Here is a 17,847-nt window from a genome sequence, read left to right on the forward strand (position 1 = left end):
ATCTGGATTCTCTCCTGCCTCACTCCCTGCTGTCTCAGACACCTGAAATCCCGCCCCCAAAAAAATCCCCAAAACTCTCAGAAGACTGAATCAGCACAACTTGTATCAGCACCATCACCGGAGTGTTCCTAGACAAACAGGCAGATTATTTGGGATGAGAACCCATCATCCAGCAGATCCATGAGTTCCTCCAATGTGGAGCTGGAAAAAGCTGCTAAAATCAGGATTTTGCCATTCTGGGAGTGTTTTGGAGCCCAGGTTTATTCCCATGGGGAATAAAATCCTTCCTGGTTTGAACCAATCCATTTGGAAGGCTGCACATGGCTCACCTGGGCTGGGAAAAAGCAGAAAAATCCTGGATCACACACCTGAGGGAGGGGTCTCTTAATCCTGGCTCATCCCACAAACTTCCATTCCTCAATCAGGGAAGGATGGATTAGGGAAATCCCCCATCCAGGAGCACCTATGGCACCTCCCAAATAAACATTTCCTTCTTTTTCCAGTTCCAGGAACTGAAATCCTGGATTATTTCCCATCAGGAAATGGGGTTCATTAAAGACCAGATTTTATTCCCAGCATTCCAGTCTTAAGTACTCCAACCATTCCGCTGATCTCTATCCCAAGTGTGATTCAGAGGGTTGGGATCTCCTGGAAAAGGGGATTGATGGTTTCTTCCTTGGAAACCCCAGGGCTCTGGTCCTGGCACATCCTGGCATTCTCACCCCCCTCAGATAAACCTGCTCCAGTTAGGAGCCCCAGGGAAGCACCAGAGCAGCCGGCTGTCAGGAACAAGGCAAATCAAGCCTGGGGGCTGCTCATGGAGCTGGATCAAGATGCACCTGGGAGCCCTCAGCAATCCAGCCAGCACCACACGGGCAGGAGGACACAGATGGTGCTGCCAGGCTGGGACAGGGCTTGTGCCTTCAGCAGAACCACCAAAGGCCAAGGGGCTTCTGGCCATTTTCCTGCACCACTGCACACCTCGGCAGCTTGCTGAGCACAAAGACCCTTTTCCCCCTCTTCCCCTATGCCCTGCAGACCCTGGGCAGCAAAAGAACAGTCTTGCAGTCTGTTTATTAGAACACATCTTTTATTTATACACTACAGAAAAATGATAAAAGAACAGTCTTGAAATAAATGGAGAATGCCTGCTGGATCAGGTGGCCACAGCAGACAGAGCCTCCCAGATCACGTCTCAGTGGAGCTCCAGCAGCACAGCCAGGCACAGCCCCATGGACGAGGCCGTGTTCTTTTCCCAGCTGTGCATCTCTTTAAATACCTTCATGCAGTCTTTGGTTATTTCACTAATGGTGTGGGTGGGATTCTTATTTTTCTTTTTGAGAATTTCTTGGAAGGCTTCCTGATACAAAATGAAGGTGCCATCACTGATCTTTGATGGGATAATATCTTCCTAGTGTTTTTTCAACTGCTTTATTTTGGTTTCTTTACGCTTTGATGGCTTTTGAATTTTTTCCTGTGGCTGCTCTTCTGTTTTTCTGTTAGTTTGTAATCCAGTTGAGGCTTGTTGTTTTAACATCAGACAGCATCTCTTGTCACTGATTTGTTTTGCAGTTTTGGATGGGATGTGTTCAGCAATCAGTTTATTAATGTTTTTATTACCCTCATATTGTTTTATTAGTTGGATTAGCAGATTTTCCTCCTCTTCACTCCAGCATTTCTTGTGGGCTCCTCTTGCTGATGTTTCTTTTGGTCTCATGGCTTCTAGCTTCTCCTGGTTTCTGACTGCTGGATGTGCAATTCTTTTATGTTGTCCCAGTCCAATTTTAGTTTGAAAACTCATCTGGCATACATTGCAGGGCCATTTTCCTGGGGATTTTTTTTTTATTTTACCTTTGCATTTTGGATAGTGGCAGGCAATGCTGTGAAAATTTGTATTTTCCAAATCACATTTGGTGCATTTAAATTTGCATTCTCTAATTCCATGTGCTCTGAGTAAATGTTCAATTAATCCAGGCATTTTATTCGTTTTAATACCGCAGCACGGGCAGGGTGGATTCTCATCTGGAACTGATATGACAGGGCAGTCTTCTGATTCCCCATTGTTTGGTGGTTGAATAGCGGTTTCCTCTGGCTCTGATAAAACTGCTGCTTCTTCCTGGGTGGGTGGGGATGTGGCAGTCTTTTCCTGGCTCTTATCAATCCCGTTATCATCTAGAGATAAGCAAGTCATTGTATCATCACAGTACACATCAGGGTATTCCTCCAGCCCCTCCCGCCCCACACAATGGGCATTACATTCTTCGGCACAATGCATCGAGTTGTAGAACTCCAGTTTTAAACTTTTCCAAACCTCCCTTCCCAATTCTGAGGGTTTAAAATTTGGGTTTTGTGGCGATTTTATATACCGGTCTTTAAAATTAGTTTGAGTCGCCGTGGACACACGGAGTAGCTTTAAAGCCTTTACCGTGGTGCCGTTTCAAAGTAAAACTAAGTCCAATTGAGAGAATATTGACTAACAGCACACCTCAAGCGCTGTCAGCTTTGCCCAACTTGACCGCGGGCTCGGTTTCAGGCAGGGAGCTTTTAAGGAGCTTCTGCCGATAACTTTTCGACGCAAAATCGTGAAACTGCACTTTGGGTGGCGAGTCCAAAGGCAGGGAGGCAGTGAAAAACACAACCTCACTCACACTGGGGCAGAAATCAGCTAGTTACCCTTGCGGGTATCCAGCGGGACCACGAGGAGGTCTGATTTCAGCGGCTAAGCCCAGTTAGGAATGCAAACTTACCTCTGTTAAGAGTCATAGTGACTCGACTCGAGTCGCCGGCAGAGGCGGCGAGCGGGCGGCCGCTTGCACAGGCTGGCAACGGGGCGTCCCCACCCCGCGGGGAGCAGACACGGCACCAGCCAGCAAGCGGCACCTCGGGGCGGACAGCGGGGAAAAGGAAGCAGGCGGAAGCGGGCGGTGGGACGCGGCTGGAAGCCGCCGGCCCCCGGCGTGACTCGACTCGAATCCCCGGCAGAGGCGGCGAGCGGGCGGCCGCTTGCACAGGCCGGCTCTTCGGCGCTCCGCGCAGGTCTTTGGCCCCGGGCCCGCCTCCGGGGGCTCGCCGGGCGGCCCCGCCCTCTGACGTCACCCTGCCTTGGCACCGCCTTCCGGGCTTTCCCCGCCCCCCTGCGGCTTGGGTTCGGGCCGCCGCCGTCGGCCCCTCCCCGCCCACGGCCCAGGCGGCTCCTCAAGCGGCCGGCCGCTCGGCACCGCGACAACACCTGCGGGGGCTGAGGAGCGGGCCGACGGGGCCGCCGGCGGCTTGAGGCTCGGTCTCCTCCCTTTCCGAGGAAGCTTTCTCGCCGGCGCTCTCTCGGAGGCTTTCGCTCCGACGGCGGCTTCCTTCCCGCTCGCCCCCGGCCGGCCCCACCGAAACCTGCAGGCGGACGGCAGCCCCGCTGACCGAGCCAGCCGGGCAGAAACCGAGGCGGGAGCAGGGCCGCCATCTGCTCGGGCCCAGACGCGGGAGGGAGCGCCGCCGGCTTCTGAGGGTTCCCTCCTTCCCTCTCAGGGAGACGCGAAGGCGGCGAGGCGCTCAGGCCGATAGGGGAGAGCCGCTCGACGCGTCACACGGCGGCCCGCCGGCCGACAGCAGGTCTACCCAGCCGCCGGCCGACAGCAGGTCTGCCCAGGTGCCGGCCGACAGCAGGTCTGCCCAGCCGCCGGCCGACAGCAGCCACCAAAGGCCGCTCGCGTGCCACTGGGCTCCACCCCAAAGGCCGCCAACTGCCGAGGGCCGCTGTCCTGGTTTAGGGCAAATTTGGGAGAAAACCTCCAATGGGCCTCCCCCCGGGAAGCAAACCCAGGTGGCCCTTTTCTCCCACCCCTCAACCGGTTCGGAAGAGATTTCTCTGAGAGAAGTGGAAAAATCCTGTTGATTTCACAGGCACAGCTCTACCCAGCACAAGAATGAACGATATCAAATTACAAAACCTCTCGCCATTCAGAAGAGATGACAAACTTCAGAGGGTCTCTTTCCTGTGGGTGTTCGCTCTGTTATCAGTCCCTCTGGCGCTGGAAAATGCCGCTGCCCAGGCTGGGCTCCCGGTAGTCCACGGGTGCAAGCTCCCGGTGCTCCCCCGAGTCCCCAGTCCAGAGCAGGTTCGATTCGTTTCAGAAAAAGGGAAAGAAAACAGTCCAGGAAGACCTCTCTGCTCTGGCTAGTTGGAAAGCCAAGGCGATCTGTGTCTTGTGTCTGTCTGTGCTGTAGTCAAAACTCCCGATGTGTGGGGAGCAATTACAGTCTGATAACAGACCCGGTGCTTCTTTTCCACTCACTTTTACTCTTAGATGGAATTTTAAGAATACAAAATCTGTGTCTGGGTTAGGTGGACGAATGGGGATACAATTTAACATCATAATCAACCCAGGACACGGGGGGTCCCTCAATTTTTTTTTTCTGGAGGTTCACCCCCTCCCCCAATATTTCCTCCATCCCCCTCCCCCCAAACTGAGGTGAGAAAATGGTTTTTTTAAATTTTTTCTGGCTTTTTTTTTTTTTTTACCTTCCCCCCCCTTTTTTTTTTTTCCTTTTTTCCTCTTTTTATTTATTTACACTTAATTTGGGGGGCCGAGGGGCAGGAATTTTGGGGTGGGGTCACCTGGGGGGACAGGAAGCAGGGAGACCCCCCTCCCCAAAAATACGGGAGAAATCCTGAGATTTCTGGTGTTTCTCCCCCCACCCAAGGTATGAAAAAATTTATGTTCTCAGATTTTTGGTGATTTTTGGGGAGAGAGTTGCAGTTTTGTTGGAGGTTTTGGGAAGGCTTGCTGTTTTTTGGGGAGTTCTCCCAGGATTTGGGGTGGAATTGGAGAAATTTGGGGGTTCAGGGAGAAATTTGGTGTTTTGGGGCAAAACTCTGAAGGTCCTGGGGGGAATTTTGGGGTTTTAGGGCAAGAATTTAAGGACTTTTTTCTAATATTTGGGTGTTTGGGGAGGAGATTTGGGGTTTTGGGGAGAACTTTTGGGTTTTTAGGGAGAGGATTTGGGGTTTGGGGAAAAAAATTGGGGATTTGGTGGGGGAGGAAATTTGGTGGTTTTGGGGGGAAATTCAGGGGTCCTGGTGGAGTTCTGATTTTGGGAAGGGGATTTGGGGAGGATTTTTTGTCTTTTGGGGGAATTTACATTGATGGGGAGAGGTCCTAATCCCAGTGAGGAGGGGCATTTTGGGGAGGCCTGAATTTGGGGAGGGGTCTCAGGGAGGATTTCTGATTTTGGAGTGAGATTTGGGGGATTTTCCAGCAATGGGGAGGTGTCTTGGGGGTGGGATTTGGGGAGGGGTCTCATCAGGGCACCATCCTGAGCTGGAAGCGGGGGAGATGTTGGGAGTGGAATTTGGGGAGCGTAATAAATGGAAATGATTTGTGCTAATTAAATTGTAACTATTTGGAAAGTTGTTATTAGAAGCAATCAAGGGAATTGGTGATACAAGGCAGATGTACCCCTTTGCAGATGTTACGTGTTGAAATTAAGGTACAGGATGTAGTTTTGAGGTAAGTGGTGTCCCAAGAAGAAATCAACCTTGAGATGGATAAAGTTGGAACAACTTTAGGCATAGGCCTGAAGATTATGAAGTGTAAGACTAATTAGTGGAACGCAATGCTTATTTACATAACACTTAGTACACATGCAAAACCGGTAAGTTTATCCAGAGGACAATGAGGATGAGCGTAAGCCTTCATCCAAAATACCATCGAAAGGAGACTGAAGGCCCCCTAGCAACAAGTGAGGCTTGCGCCATGAAGAATAGTGATGTAAAATTAAAGAATCAAAAACAGGAGGAGACTTAGGGGAAACATGAATGAATATGTATAAGCATACAGTATATAAGTTTAGTTTGAATTGCTTTGTTTTGGTACGTGAGGCAGGGTGAGAAGCCCTGCCCATACCCCAGTCAGTTTTGCTCATGCTTTAATCATACTCAATTACTAGCAAATTATATTCACATATATATATATATATATATATGAAGATATTCACTAAATTGTACTCTTTTACTGAATTGTTTTCCTTTTATACTAAATTTCTATTCAATCCACTAAATAGTATTATTTTATTATATTGCATCCTTGTATTCAATTCACTCAGTTGTATAATTTTTTCCCTTGTTATTTAATTGCTGTTAATTCAATAGATCTAGTTGTCTGATTTTAATTTCATTTACAACAGCACCAAGAAGAAAAGGGGCTTACTGAGAGCAACTTAATCCTCTGCCAGGACACAAATTTAGAGGGCAAAAATTACAAAACCCCACAGCATCAGCCCAGCTTCCCAGTGAGAAGGGTTGGAACTCTCTGCCCTCAACACTTCCCCAGCAGGTTTACAAAGGTAACTGGGATCTAAGCTGTGCCCTCTGAACCAACAGAGCCAGCCTCCCTTCAGGCTGAAAAGCCACGGCCCCAGTTATAGCCCTGGGTGCCTCCTGTGCCCCAGAGAATGGCCCGGCTCACCCGGCCCAGCCTGGCCCGAGCAGCCCGGACTGGCCTCAAGGGATGGGCTCCACCTGCCCGCTGTGCCCACAGGCCGGGCCCAAGGGCTCACAAGAGGCTTCCTCCCAGCTCTGCAAAACCTTGGCCAAGACTGTCCCCTTTGCTGTGCTGAGAAGAGTAAAAAACCCTCTCAATTTAACCCCACTGCACTCCTCATGGGGAATCCCTGCACACCTTAGGAGAGAGCCCAAATTTTCCCTGTGTGCCTCATGAGGTGCAGGCCCAGGTGATGCCACTGAAGGAAATGTGCCCTCACAGCCCAGGGACGCTCAGCACGGGTTCCCCCAGCGCCTCGGGGCCCCACCGCTGGTCACGGCAGCCCCTGCCTGGCTCCTGCCTGCCCACACCATGGTCAGCCCTGCCTGCTCCTGGACATGGAGCTCAGCCAAGGCTGGTGCCATGTGGGCTTTGCTGGTGGTACCAGCCAGACACTGGGGTGACAGCTCCATCTCTTTATTTGAACAAAAAACATGGGCCAACCCCTGCTCTGGTGTCGCTGCCTGCTCGGCCCTTCACGCCCCGGCTAGCTTGTGCCAAGCGTCGGCGGCAGGAGTGGGGAACCAGGTGAGCACTATGTGGCTCGACCTGGAACCTCTAGAGCTCCTTTGGGCTTGGGCTCTATAGTATGCAGGGCGACACGAGGTGAAGTAAAGGGAGAGAGAGTGCTCGGAGTCCTCCAATTTCCCAGGAACAAGTTTATTCCAGCAGGTGCAGGGAGAAGGCGATGAGGGACAGGGATGGGATCTCGAGGAGAAAGTCCGAGCCGAGCCCCTGGGCACCTCTGTGCGCCAGGTTTTAAAGCCCGTGGGCGGCTCATACAACAACCAATAATATTGCAGCAGGGGAGGTGTTGTGGGAAGGGGTTACAATACACAAATCCAATGGTAGGGACTTGGGGGAGGTAGGATAGCTATACAACCAATAGGGCATCGAGTAAGGGATGATGAGCAGGGAAGGAACCAGAACAAAAGGTGTGGTGTACATAGATTGATAGGGCTTGGGGGTAGGACCAAAGTGATGGATGGGGAACAATCTGGAAAGAGGGGAGAGGTTTACAATGACAGGCAACTGGGAACAAACTATATCGGGATAGTGGGGAGTAACTGGGGCAAACCAACTCTAAACTCAATGAAGGTGAACAAACATACTTAATGAAGGCAAACTAACAGGCGGCAACACTCTGGTGGACAGGGGCTGCCCAATTTCAGTCCTGGCCAGGGAACAGGGCCAGGGGGCTCAGGGGCAGAGGGTCTCGCTTGGGAGGTGTGGGTCTTGGGATGCCCTCAAGACGGGGATGCAGCTGCAGCACAGCAGATAGGGAGAGATGTGGAGAGCGAGGATAACAGGTCAGCTTCTCAGACACTGGAATCTTTGGCTGCTCTTCTGAAGCTGCAGAGGTGCTCCTGTGGAGAGAGGAGGTGGCTGAGGCCCCCAGCTACTGCTGGCACTCAGGGACCCTCCTGAACAGCAGGGCCCAGAGCGGCCAAGGCTCCCCAGCAGGGCTGGAGCTGCTGGCACAGCTTGGCCCAGCTGGACAGCTGCCCCTCAAGGCCCCAGCGAGCAGGGGATGGCTCTGGGCAGGGTCCCTGGCCGGGAGCGGGCCCCAGAGCACCTCTGCCTTTCAAGGGCAATCTCGTCCCCGCTCTTTCTCCTGCCCACCTTGCTTTGCCTCTGCCCGCTGCTCCTGGGGCTGCTCTTGGCCAGGCAGCCTCAGTGGCAGCCAGCACTGGCTGCAGCCCCAGCGGGCTCCCCAGGACAAGGCCCAGCAATTAAGAGGCCAATGAAAGGCCTGGGCAGCAGCAGAACTCTCAGCAGAGTTATTTGGGCAACCAAGGCCTACCCACAAGTGCACAGCAGCCTCACTGGGAATGTTTCCTGACTATGAGCAGCCTTTCAAGAAGCTGTTTGAGGCTGAGATCGCAAAACACTCACCGTTTTCCCTTCCAGCAATACCAGATTCCGGCACAGCACATCATCAGGAAAACTGCTCCACCAGCCACAATGGCCATTAACTTAATCAAACCATCTGTTCCCTGGTAGAAAACTCTTCTCATGCTCTCCCAGATCTTCTGAGCATGTGCTGTGGTGCCAGCTGCATCTGTGGGAGCAATGGGCAGTGTGAGCCTTTGCTGTGCTCCACTGCTGAGCTGGCAGCACGCTGGATACAGCCAGGACGTTCTCTGTTTCCCCCAGAGCTGGGGCCTGCAGGCACCTTGCCACCCCTTGGCACAAGACTGCTCAACCCCCTGAGCTCGAATGGCACAATTTCTCTGTGCTGTGCTGGTCTTCTCCAGGCAATACTTGTCAAAGACATGGATAAGGATCAGGAAAATGCCCACGGTTTTGGAAATGCTCCAGGGCCACCCCTCTTCCAAACAGACCCTAAACCTGAACTAGCCTGAGACTGGAAATTTTCAGGGGATCTCAAGGTGTGCGTGCCCCATGGTGCAGTTTGGGTTCCCTGTCACCTGATGCCAAATGCTTTCCTGCAGAGGCTGGGGAGAAGCTGCAGCCAGGCCAGGCTGGGAAACAGCCCTGTAGGCCATGAAAGCAGCAGTGGGGCAGCAAGGCTGCCATGGATCCCTTCCTGCTGTACCGGGCACGGCGTGTCCAGATGTGCAGAGAAAGCCCCTGGCTGCTGAGTGTCAGGAGGAGGCTGAGGGACATGGACCCACCATGGCGTCCCTCCAGATCATTCAGGATTATGTCCAGGTATTTGAGTTCCCCCATTGCTACATTACTATCTCCTATAGGTTTGTCCTTCTTTCTCAGGGGACCATTATATAAAGTATTTGCATTTCTCAGGAATGGATCCCACAGAACCAGTGGTCAGCCTGTGGGATCAGCAGGGAGGCACCACACACCCCAGCGATGGGAGCTGGGCTTGCTGGCAGAATTTAGCTCAGGAGCTGGGAAAGTCCTCCCTGCAGACACACCTATAACTCAACAGCCACAGAAGCTTCAGTCATGTCTGCTGATCTGCACAGGCAGCACTGAGCCACAGGAGCAGTGAGAGGATCACGCAGGGTGAGGGCACAACCATGCACGGCTCTGTCCTGGCACCTGCAGAGATGCCACCGTGGCCGACCCTTGGGCTCTGAGCTGGCGGCTCTCCCAGGGGGAAAGGCCTTGACCTACCCTCATAATCTTCCTCATCATCAGGCTCAGTAACTGATATGGATTGGGAATCCGGATCATCTTCATCATCAGGTTCATCTGCAAAGAAAGTCAGGACAGAACAACTCCCGTGACACTGCTGAAGATTCTTCTTCAGGCTGGAGTGGCAGTGAGTACACCCAGGTGACTGCTGCCCTCCAAGGCACTTCCTCATCTCTGCCTTCAACTCAGTAGCAAGGGCAGGGGGACCACGTGCCTGCAGTGGGCCCACAGTGGGATGGAAGGAGCCCCTTGCACGGCAGTCAGGGGAGAAAGGACTCCCTGGAGCTGCCAGCAGCTCTGAACTGAGCCTCAAGCAGGGCCAGGGCTTGGCAGCTGGAGCAGGAGCATCTCAGGTTCCCTGGGGCCAGAAAGGAGCCACACAAGGCAGAGCCCCAGGGCACAGCCCTGAGCCCAGCCCTTCCCTCTCTGCTCTTCTCCGTGGCTGTACAGAGCACACGGAAGGAGACACTGGCATTACACACAGGAAGAGGATCGACAGCTAAATGCTCCTTCCTCCCACTGACAGCAATGCTGTGGGATCACTCAGGGCTCCAGAAGGGAGCAGGGCAAGGTTTCCAGAATCCGTCAACCTTCAGACTCTTGAGGGAAATGGCACATGAGTGAGCTTTTGCCACCTTGACACGGATTGTTCTGTGCGGAAAGGGACATTGAGAACTTGCCTCCAGCATCTGGCAAGGTCTTCAAACCGCCATTTACCAGCACTTCCAGATGCTCCATGTCACCATGCCAATCTAGAAGGGAGAACAGATCAGAACCATTCCATGGTGTGCTGGGATCCCTTTCTGCCTTAGGGAACTGGGCACTGCAAGGAGGTCACGTAAGGCCGTGGGAGCCAGATGTCAATGGACATGGCCAAAGCTGCAGAGAGGCCTGAGGAAAGCTCTGGACTGGCTCTGGACATTCTCAACACCTTTTCCATGCTCTGTGCAAAATCCCTGAAAGGCAGGCACTGCCAAGGAGCAGAGATTTACATCTGAAGCCTCAGCAGGGCTCAGGCCCAGAGGCCCAGCAATTACCTCCTGGGACTGTGCCTGGCATGGCCTCCCTTCCTGCAGCAGAGGCTGCCCATGAGCCACTTCTTCCTCCGGGAAATGGCACCTTCAGCACAGCCTTTGGGTTCATCTCTGGAGGAAGGAAGAGCCACAGCTGGATCAGATAGAACCATTCCCCATTGAGGAGGTGGCATGTTCAAGTGGCAATATTTGTTAAAGTCATGGTTAAGGATCAGGAGAAAGGCCAGGTTATTTGGGCTGGCCAGGGCCCTCCCTCCTCCAAACAGCCCCTACACCTGATCTAGCCCAAGACCAGGAAATTGCAAGGGATCTCTGGCTGTGCATGGCCTGTGCTGCAGTTTGGGCCCCCTGTCAGCTGATGCCAAATGCCTTCCTGCAGGGACTGGGGAGAAGCTGCAGCCAGGCCAGGCTGGGAAACAGCCCTGTAGGCCGTGAAAGCAGCAGTGGGACAGCGAGGCTGACATGGATGCCTTCCTGCTGTGCCAGCCATAGCATGTCCAGATGTGCAGAGAAAGCCCCCGGCTGCTGAGTCACAGGAGAAGGCTGAGGGACATGGACTCACTATGGCGTCTCTCCAGTTCACTCAACATCTTATCCATGTGTTTGGATGTCTCCAGCGACTTACTATCCTCTGTAGGTTTGTTCCTCCCTCTCGGAGAACCTTAACAGAAAGTATTTCCATTTCAGATGTATGGATCCCATAGAACCAGGGCTCAGCCTGTGGGATCAGCAGGGACACACCACTCACCCCTGTGATGGGAGCTGGGCTTGCGGGCAGCAACCAGAAAAGGAGCTTGAAATGTCCTTGATGCAGACACACCTGTAACTCAACAGCCACAGAAGCTTCTGTCACCTGGTTTGTGACAGGTTGTCAATGATTATTTCTTGTTGGGACAGTGAGAACATACCTGCATGGGGCTCCAGAGGCTTAAAATCTTCATGCAGCCAAGCTGCTGGAGGAGCCTTCCTACCACCCTCATCTGGAAGGGAGCACAGATCAGAACCATTCCATGGTGTGCTGGGACCCCCTTCTGCATTAGGAAACTGGGCACTGCAAGGGGGTCGGGGGATGGCCAAGGGAGCCAGATGTCAGTGGACATGGCCAAAGCTGCAGAGGGGCCTGGGGAGCTCTGGGCTGGCTCTGGACACTCTCCACCTTCTTTGCAGGCCCTGTGCAATATCCCTGGTGGGGCAGCGGCACCAGCCCAGGGCCCAGGGGCTCTCCCTGCCACAGAGGAAACCATTAAGCCCTGGGCCAAACTGCAGCATTCAGTGCCACAGACATCCCTACCTCCGTCCTGCCCTCTCTCCTGCCCTCCGTCCTTCAGCTGGGACAGCTCCCCCAGCCCAAGGGGACAGAGCCAGGCCCTCTCAGGGCACACTGGAGCTTTACCCTCCCCTCAGCCCTTTCCCCACCATGGGCATTCCTTGCAGCCGCTGCCAGGTTTTGGGATGTGTCTCCCATGGAGGGACTTCAGCAGAACTGCTCAGTAGCCGAGTGCCCTGAGCCTGCTCAGGATAATTCCTCTGCACTGTGCTCACAAAGCCAAGCAACAGAGATGGCAGCTCAAGCCTCAGCAGGGCTCAGGCCCAGAGGCACAGCAATTACCTCCTGGGACTGTGCCTGGCATGGCCTCCCTTCCTGCAGCAGAGGCTGCCCATGAGCCACTGCTTCCTCCGGGAAACGCTGCCTTCAGCACAGCCTTAGGGTTCATCTCTGGAGAAAAGAAGAGCCACAGCTGGATCAGGTGGGGCTGTTCCCCAACAGGAAGGTGGCATCTTCAAAAGGCAATACTTGTCCAAGTCATGAATAAGGTTCAGGAAGCCAGCAAAACTTCGGAGCCAGGCCAGAGCCTTCCCTCCTCCAAAGAGCCGCCATTCCACATCTACCCCAAGACTGGGAAATTGCAAGGGATCTCTGGCTCTGCATGGCCTGTGCTGCAGTTTGGGCTCCCTGTCAGCTGATGCCAAATGCCTTCCTGCAGAGGCTGGGGAGAAGCTGTAGCCAGGCCAGGCTGGGAAACAGCCCTGCAGGCCAAGAAAGCAGCAGTGGGGCAGCAAGGCTGCCATGGATCCCTTCCCACTGTGCCAGGCACGGCATGTCCAGATGTGCAGAGAAAGCCCCTGGCTGCTGAGTCTCAGGAGAAGGCTGAAGGACATGGACCCACCATAGCGTCTATCCAGTTCACTCAGCATCTTGTCTTCTGTGGGTTTATTCCTCCCTCTCAGAGAACCTTAACAGAAAGTATTTCCATTTCAGATGAATGGATCCCACAGAACCAGGGCTCAGCCTGGGGGATCAGCAGGGACAAACCACTCACCCCCGTGATGGGAGCTGGGCTTGCGTGCAGCAACCAGAAAAGGAGCTTGAAATGTCCTTGATGCAGACACACCTGTAACTCAACAGCCACAGAAGCTTCTGTCACCTGGTTTGTGACAGGTTGTCAATGATTATTTCTTGTTGGGACAGTGAGAACATACCTGCATGGGGCTCCAGAGGCAGAAAATCTTCATGAAGCCAAGCTGCTGGAGAAGCCTTCCTACCACCCTCATCTAGAAGGGAGCACAGATCAGAACCATTCCATGGTGTGCTGGGACCCCCTTCTGCCTTAGGGAACTGGGCACTGCAAGGGGGTTGGGAAAGGCCGTGGGAGCCAGATGTCAGTGGACATGGCCAAAGTTGCAGAGGGGCCTGGAGAGCTCTGGGCTGGCTCTGAACACTCTCCACCCTCTTTGCAGGCCCCATGCAACATCCCTGATGGGGCAGCGGGACCAGCCCAGGGCCCCTGGGGACTCTCTCCCATCCATAGAGGAAACCCTCCCTGAAGCCCTGCGGAAAACCATCCCCAACGCTTCCCAGGGAGAAGGAAGTGCTGTCTCAGGAAAGGGAAGCCAGGCCCTGGGCTCACCTGCTCGCCTTGCTCGCCACGGAGCAGCCTGGGCAGCCCTGTCAGGCAGGGCCACTGCCAGGAGGAGCAGGAGGAAGAGGCGCAGAGCAAAGGCCATGGTGCCTTGCCCACTGCCAGTCCTGCAGCTCTTGCTGCCACCACTGTCCTGACACCGCTGTCCCAATGTCAGCACCGCTGCTGCCGCCGCCGCTGCTGCCACAACAGTCGTGGTCAAGGACTGACTGCTCGGTCCTTGTGGTGCTGTGCAACCACGGGGCTCTGGGACCTCTGTGACCTCAGAGCCTGCTGTCACCTCAGCCTGCTGTCACCCCAGAGACTGCTGTGACCTCATGGCCTTGGCTGTACCCCCCGAGTGTACTCCCATCTGTACTCCAAACTGTACGGGACTGATTGTAAATATTTGACTTCATCTAAGGGTCATTGCTAAACAAAACCTTGGTTTTGCCTGCTGACATTGCTGGTCATGTTCTGTCCCAGGAGATGCTCTTGATGGTTGCCTCTTTTCCTGGGCATGGCACTGGAGGAGGTCCAGGCCCAGGTGATGCCACTGAAGGAAATGTGCCCTCAGCCCAGGGACACTCAACACAGACTCCCCCAGCCCCTCGAGGCCCCGCTGCTGGTCACAGCAGCCCCTGCCTGGCTCCTGCCTGCCCACACCGTGGTCAGCCCCGCCTGCTCCTGGACATGGAGCTCAGCCGGGGCTGGTGCTGTGTGGGCTTTGCTGGTGGTACCAGCCAGACACTGGGGTGAGAGCTCCATCTCTTTATTGGAACAGAAGAGCTGTGTCAGGCCCTGCCCTGGCAGGAGGGACCCACCTTCAGTCCAGGCCACAGAGCAGGGCAGGTCCCTTCAGGGACACAGGGCCTTGCTTTGGGTGGTGGCAGCATCTGCACAGCAGCAAGCTGGTAATGCAGCTGTGACAGGGACATCACGTATGGGCATGGAGATGTGAAATGTGTGGTGCAGGTGTCCCTGAGGGAGGTGTTTGGCTTTTCCTGTGAAGCTGCAGAGGGGAACCTGTTGAGAGAGGAGATGGCTGAGGCCCCAGCTGCAGCTGGCACACAGGGACCCTCTTGCACACTGGGAGATTCTCACTGTGCTCAAAGTTTCCCTCTGAAGACTAAGAGCTGAATGTGGATGGGCTTAGCAACTGGTCTGCAGGCCAAACAATTGAGGGAGCAAAAGAAGAAATTGAGAAAATACAGGTTTATCCATAGCAAGGAAGAAAGCAAGGCCGTTAGCATGGAAACCAATAAAAAGGTGCATAAGGCGTATTTGCAGTGGTAATAAATGGAATTGGTTTGTGCTAACTAAATTGTAGCTGTTCTTAAAGTTATTATTAGAAACAATCAAGAATCAGTGTTACAAAGCAGATGTGCCCCTTTGCAGATGTTACATGTCAAAATTAAGGTACAGGATGTAGTTTAGAAGATAAATGGTGTCTCAAGACCAAAATGGCCTTGAGATGGACCAAAATTAGAAGAAATTTAAGCATTGGACGTAAGGACTAGTAAATATAAGGCTAATTAGTAGATTAATATAACACAAGGCTTAGTACGCACATACAAACCTGTAAGGTTATCCAAAGGACCATGAGGAAGAGGAGAAGCCTTTGCCAAAAGACCACCAAAAGAAGACTGAAGACCTCCTAACAACAAGTGAGGCATGTGCCGTGAAGGAAAATGATGTAAAGTCAGAAAAATCGGAAATAGGAGGAAACTTACAGGAAACATTAATGAATATGTATAAGCATACAGTATATGAGTTTAGCTTGAAGTGCTTTGTTTTGAACGTGAAGCAGGGTGGGAAGCCTCCGTACCCTGGACGGTTTTGCTTATGCTTTAATCATACTTAATTGCTAGTAGATTATATATATAAAGTTTAATCTTTTATTAAACTGTATTATTTTACTAAACTGTATTCTTTTATACCACATTACTATTCACTTTAGTAAATGGTATTCATTTTTAATTAAACTGCCATTAAGCCAAGGGACCTAGTTGTCAAAATTCTAATTTCATTTATAACAATATTTTAGCAAAGAAAGCTGGTACAACAACATTGGTATTTAACAAACATGACACAATATGAGCTATATTAACAAAGAAGGCACCTTACGGTGACAACATTCTACTGTTCAAACTGTAAAATATCTTTCTGTACTGATCAGGAGGTCATGATTTACTCTTTACAATCCTGATGCTGAATGTCTCCTTAGGCAGTCTGGTCACAGGGAAGAATGAGGACCCTGTGGGCTGCCCCTGTTTGGACAACCTGCTCCTCACCCCGAGCCTCAGCATGTCTGACATGGCCCACCTGGGACTGACATCCCAAAACATTGATAACATTTCTCTTTAGAATTTTTCTTTATAATTAAAATCTAATTAATTAAAAAAATAAAATGTTATTTTTTATAATAATATTGTTCTGTACTTATAGAACCTAATTTTTATATTTATATAAAAGAATTTATACAATTTTAGCAACAAAAAACATTATCGGTCCTTGGTTCAAAGTACCACCATTCCCTTCATTAATTAATTGACCACTATTTCTCCCTCTTTATGCTAATTTGTCCTACTTTTAGTCCTTTGATAATATTTTTTAATAATTTTCTCAGACAGGGTAAAAGGGACCACTTTGGGGTCCATGGAAACTTTTCTGGGGAACATTTGGGGCAGTTTTGTGTCTGGGGAGGGAATTTAGAGAGAACTTGGTGGTCTGGAGGACACTTGGGGGAGCCAGGTGGGCACTTAGGGATTCTGTGGGACAATTCGTGGTCTGGGGAAGCACTTGGGCGTCCAGGGGGGCTCTTGGAAGTCAGGGAGGAGAATCTGGGGGCCCTTCGGGGTCCGGGCGGGCACTTGGGGGGCTGTAACGGGGAATCTATGGGTCGCAGGGGATGATGGGAGTTGTAGGCGCCGGTATAATACGGTTTAATGGGGCCGCGGAGCATCACGGGAGTTATAGGCGCATCTCCAGTGGTTCCGGTGGGGCGTGGGGCATGACGGAAGATGGAGTCATGGCTGGAATAGCACCATATGGGCGCCGCGGAGCATGATGGGAGATGTAGTTCCGTAAGTGGCTCGGAAGGCGCGTTTGGTGTTGCAGGGAAGCACTCAGAGAGAACTTTTCCGTTCGAGCTGTGGTTGCAGGTCCTCGGGGCGAATGTATACAGCTCGTGAGCACTTGGGGGGAACCTGGGGAGCTGTAACTGGGCTCTTTGGGGCGTGGGGCACGGCAGGAGGTTTGGGCGCGGAACTGTGTTCTGGGATGATGGGAGATGAATTCCCAGCTGTGTCTGGAAGGGGCATCTGTGGTGTCGGGAGCATTCAGGGATCCAGAGATGCTTTGGGGGGTCCTGAACGAGCGCTGAGAGGGCACTCGGGGATCCTGAAGGGTTTGGGGGAGACTTACGAGACATATGGGGGGCGATGCCGGGGTTCTAGGGAGTGCAGGGCATATTCCCAGTTCCTCACAACCTGATCTCAATTGCCCCCTGCAGTCTCCTACTCACTGCCAGGACGATCCCAGTATGATATCCCAGTATGATGTCAGTACACGGCCAGTGCAATCTCAGCCACTGCCAGGACGATCCCAGTACAAACCAGTCCCTGCCAGTGCTGCCACTCCTGGAATCCCCCAGCCCTCTCTGTGTTCCCCCCTCCCACATCTCCCCAGAGGAGCCCCAAGGGCTGGCAGTCCCCAGCCAGGGTCCCCAGCCAGCCCCAGGTTGGATCTGCTGCCCCAAATTTTCCCAGTTTCCCTCTCCTTTTCCTCAGGCCGGGTTCCCCCCGTCCCCAGTGTGTGGGAGCAGCGGAGAGCCCCGCGCTGCCCATCCCGACCTGTCCCGGTTCCATCCCCGCTCCTCCCATGGGCTGTGAGGGGTTCGGGAATGGGGCACCGAGGGTGTCACTGCTCCTGGGAGAGGAGGGGGAGGGATGAAAGAGGAGCAGGAGGAGGAGGAGGGACAAATGAGGATCAGGGAAAGGAGAAGGAACTACAAGGTCGAGCACTCCCTGAATTTATAGTCCCCCACCTGTGCGATCATCACCCACCATCCCACAGGTGACTGGGGAGCGGGAGCTTTGCCCAGATATCCTGGGGGGGTCCCTGGGTTGGGTTTATTTGGGGGGGGGATGTTTGGAGAATGTGGAACTCCAAAGCTGAGTGGAAAATCCTACTTGGGGGGACATTGGGGGGATCCCACCATCCTTAAGTGGGGAGATGGAAACAGGGGGAACTTTT

General features: G+C 52.9%; 1 protein-coding gene and 1 long non-coding RNA gene across 2 annotated transcripts; both read right to left on the minus strand.

The window, feature by feature from the left end:
• Positions 1-1,072: 1,072 nt before the first annotated feature.
• On the minus strand, positions 1,073-3,115 carry LOC147647581 (uncharacterized). Its single transcript, XR_015281499.1, has 2 exons — positions 2,748-3,115; positions 1,073-2,172 (listed from the first exon to the last, which is right to left on the minus strand). It is a non-coding gene; the product is annotated as an uncharacterized LOC147647581 (long non-coding RNA).
• A 4,062-nt stretch (positions 3,116-7,177) lies between these two features.
• LOC147647582 (uncharacterized) lies at positions 7,178-13,862 on the minus strand. Its single transcript, XM_086871653.1, has 13 exons — positions 13,600-13,862; positions 13,172-13,243; positions 13,012-13,083; positions 12,859-12,924; positions 12,300-12,407; positions 11,599-11,670; positions 11,439-11,510; positions 11,253-11,351; positions 10,694-10,801; positions 10,337-10,408; positions 9,636-9,713; positions 8,430-8,595; positions 7,178-7,900 (listed from the first exon to the last, which is right to left on the minus strand). Exons 1-13 carry the CDS (start codon positions 13,694-13,696, stop codon positions 7,702-7,704), a joined length of 1,281 nt encoding a protein of 426 aa, XP_086727779.1. The 5' UTR covers positions 13,697-13,862; the 3' UTR covers positions 7,178-7,701.
• Between the last annotated feature and the right edge of the window lie 3,985 nt (positions 13,863-17,847).

The sequence above is a fragment of the Cyanistes caeruleus genome, chromosome 36, assembly GCF_971803275.1.
Source record: "Cyanistes caeruleus chromosome 36, bCyaCae1.hap1.1, whole genome shotgun sequence".
NCBI lineage: Eukaryota > Metazoa > Chordata > Aves > Passeriformes > Paridae > Cyanistes > Cyanistes caeruleus.

What these genes read in the sequence shown, in the direction of transcription:
- LOC147647582 (XM_086871653.1), bottom strand. Translation starts at nt 13,696, where the DNA reads ATGGCCTTTGCTCTGCGCCTCTTCCTCCTGCTCCTCCTGGCAGTGGCC. An exon ending in TGAACTGGATAGACGCTATG is followed by an intron (nt 12,408 to 12,858) that starts GTGGGTCCATGT and finishes TCTTTTCTCCAG; the next exon opens with AGATGAACCCTAAGGCTGTG. An exon ending in TGAACTGGAGAGACGCCATA is followed by an intron (nt 10,802 to 11,252) that starts GTGAGTCCATGT and finishes TCCTTCCTCCAG; the next exon opens with AGATGAACCCAAAGGCTGTG.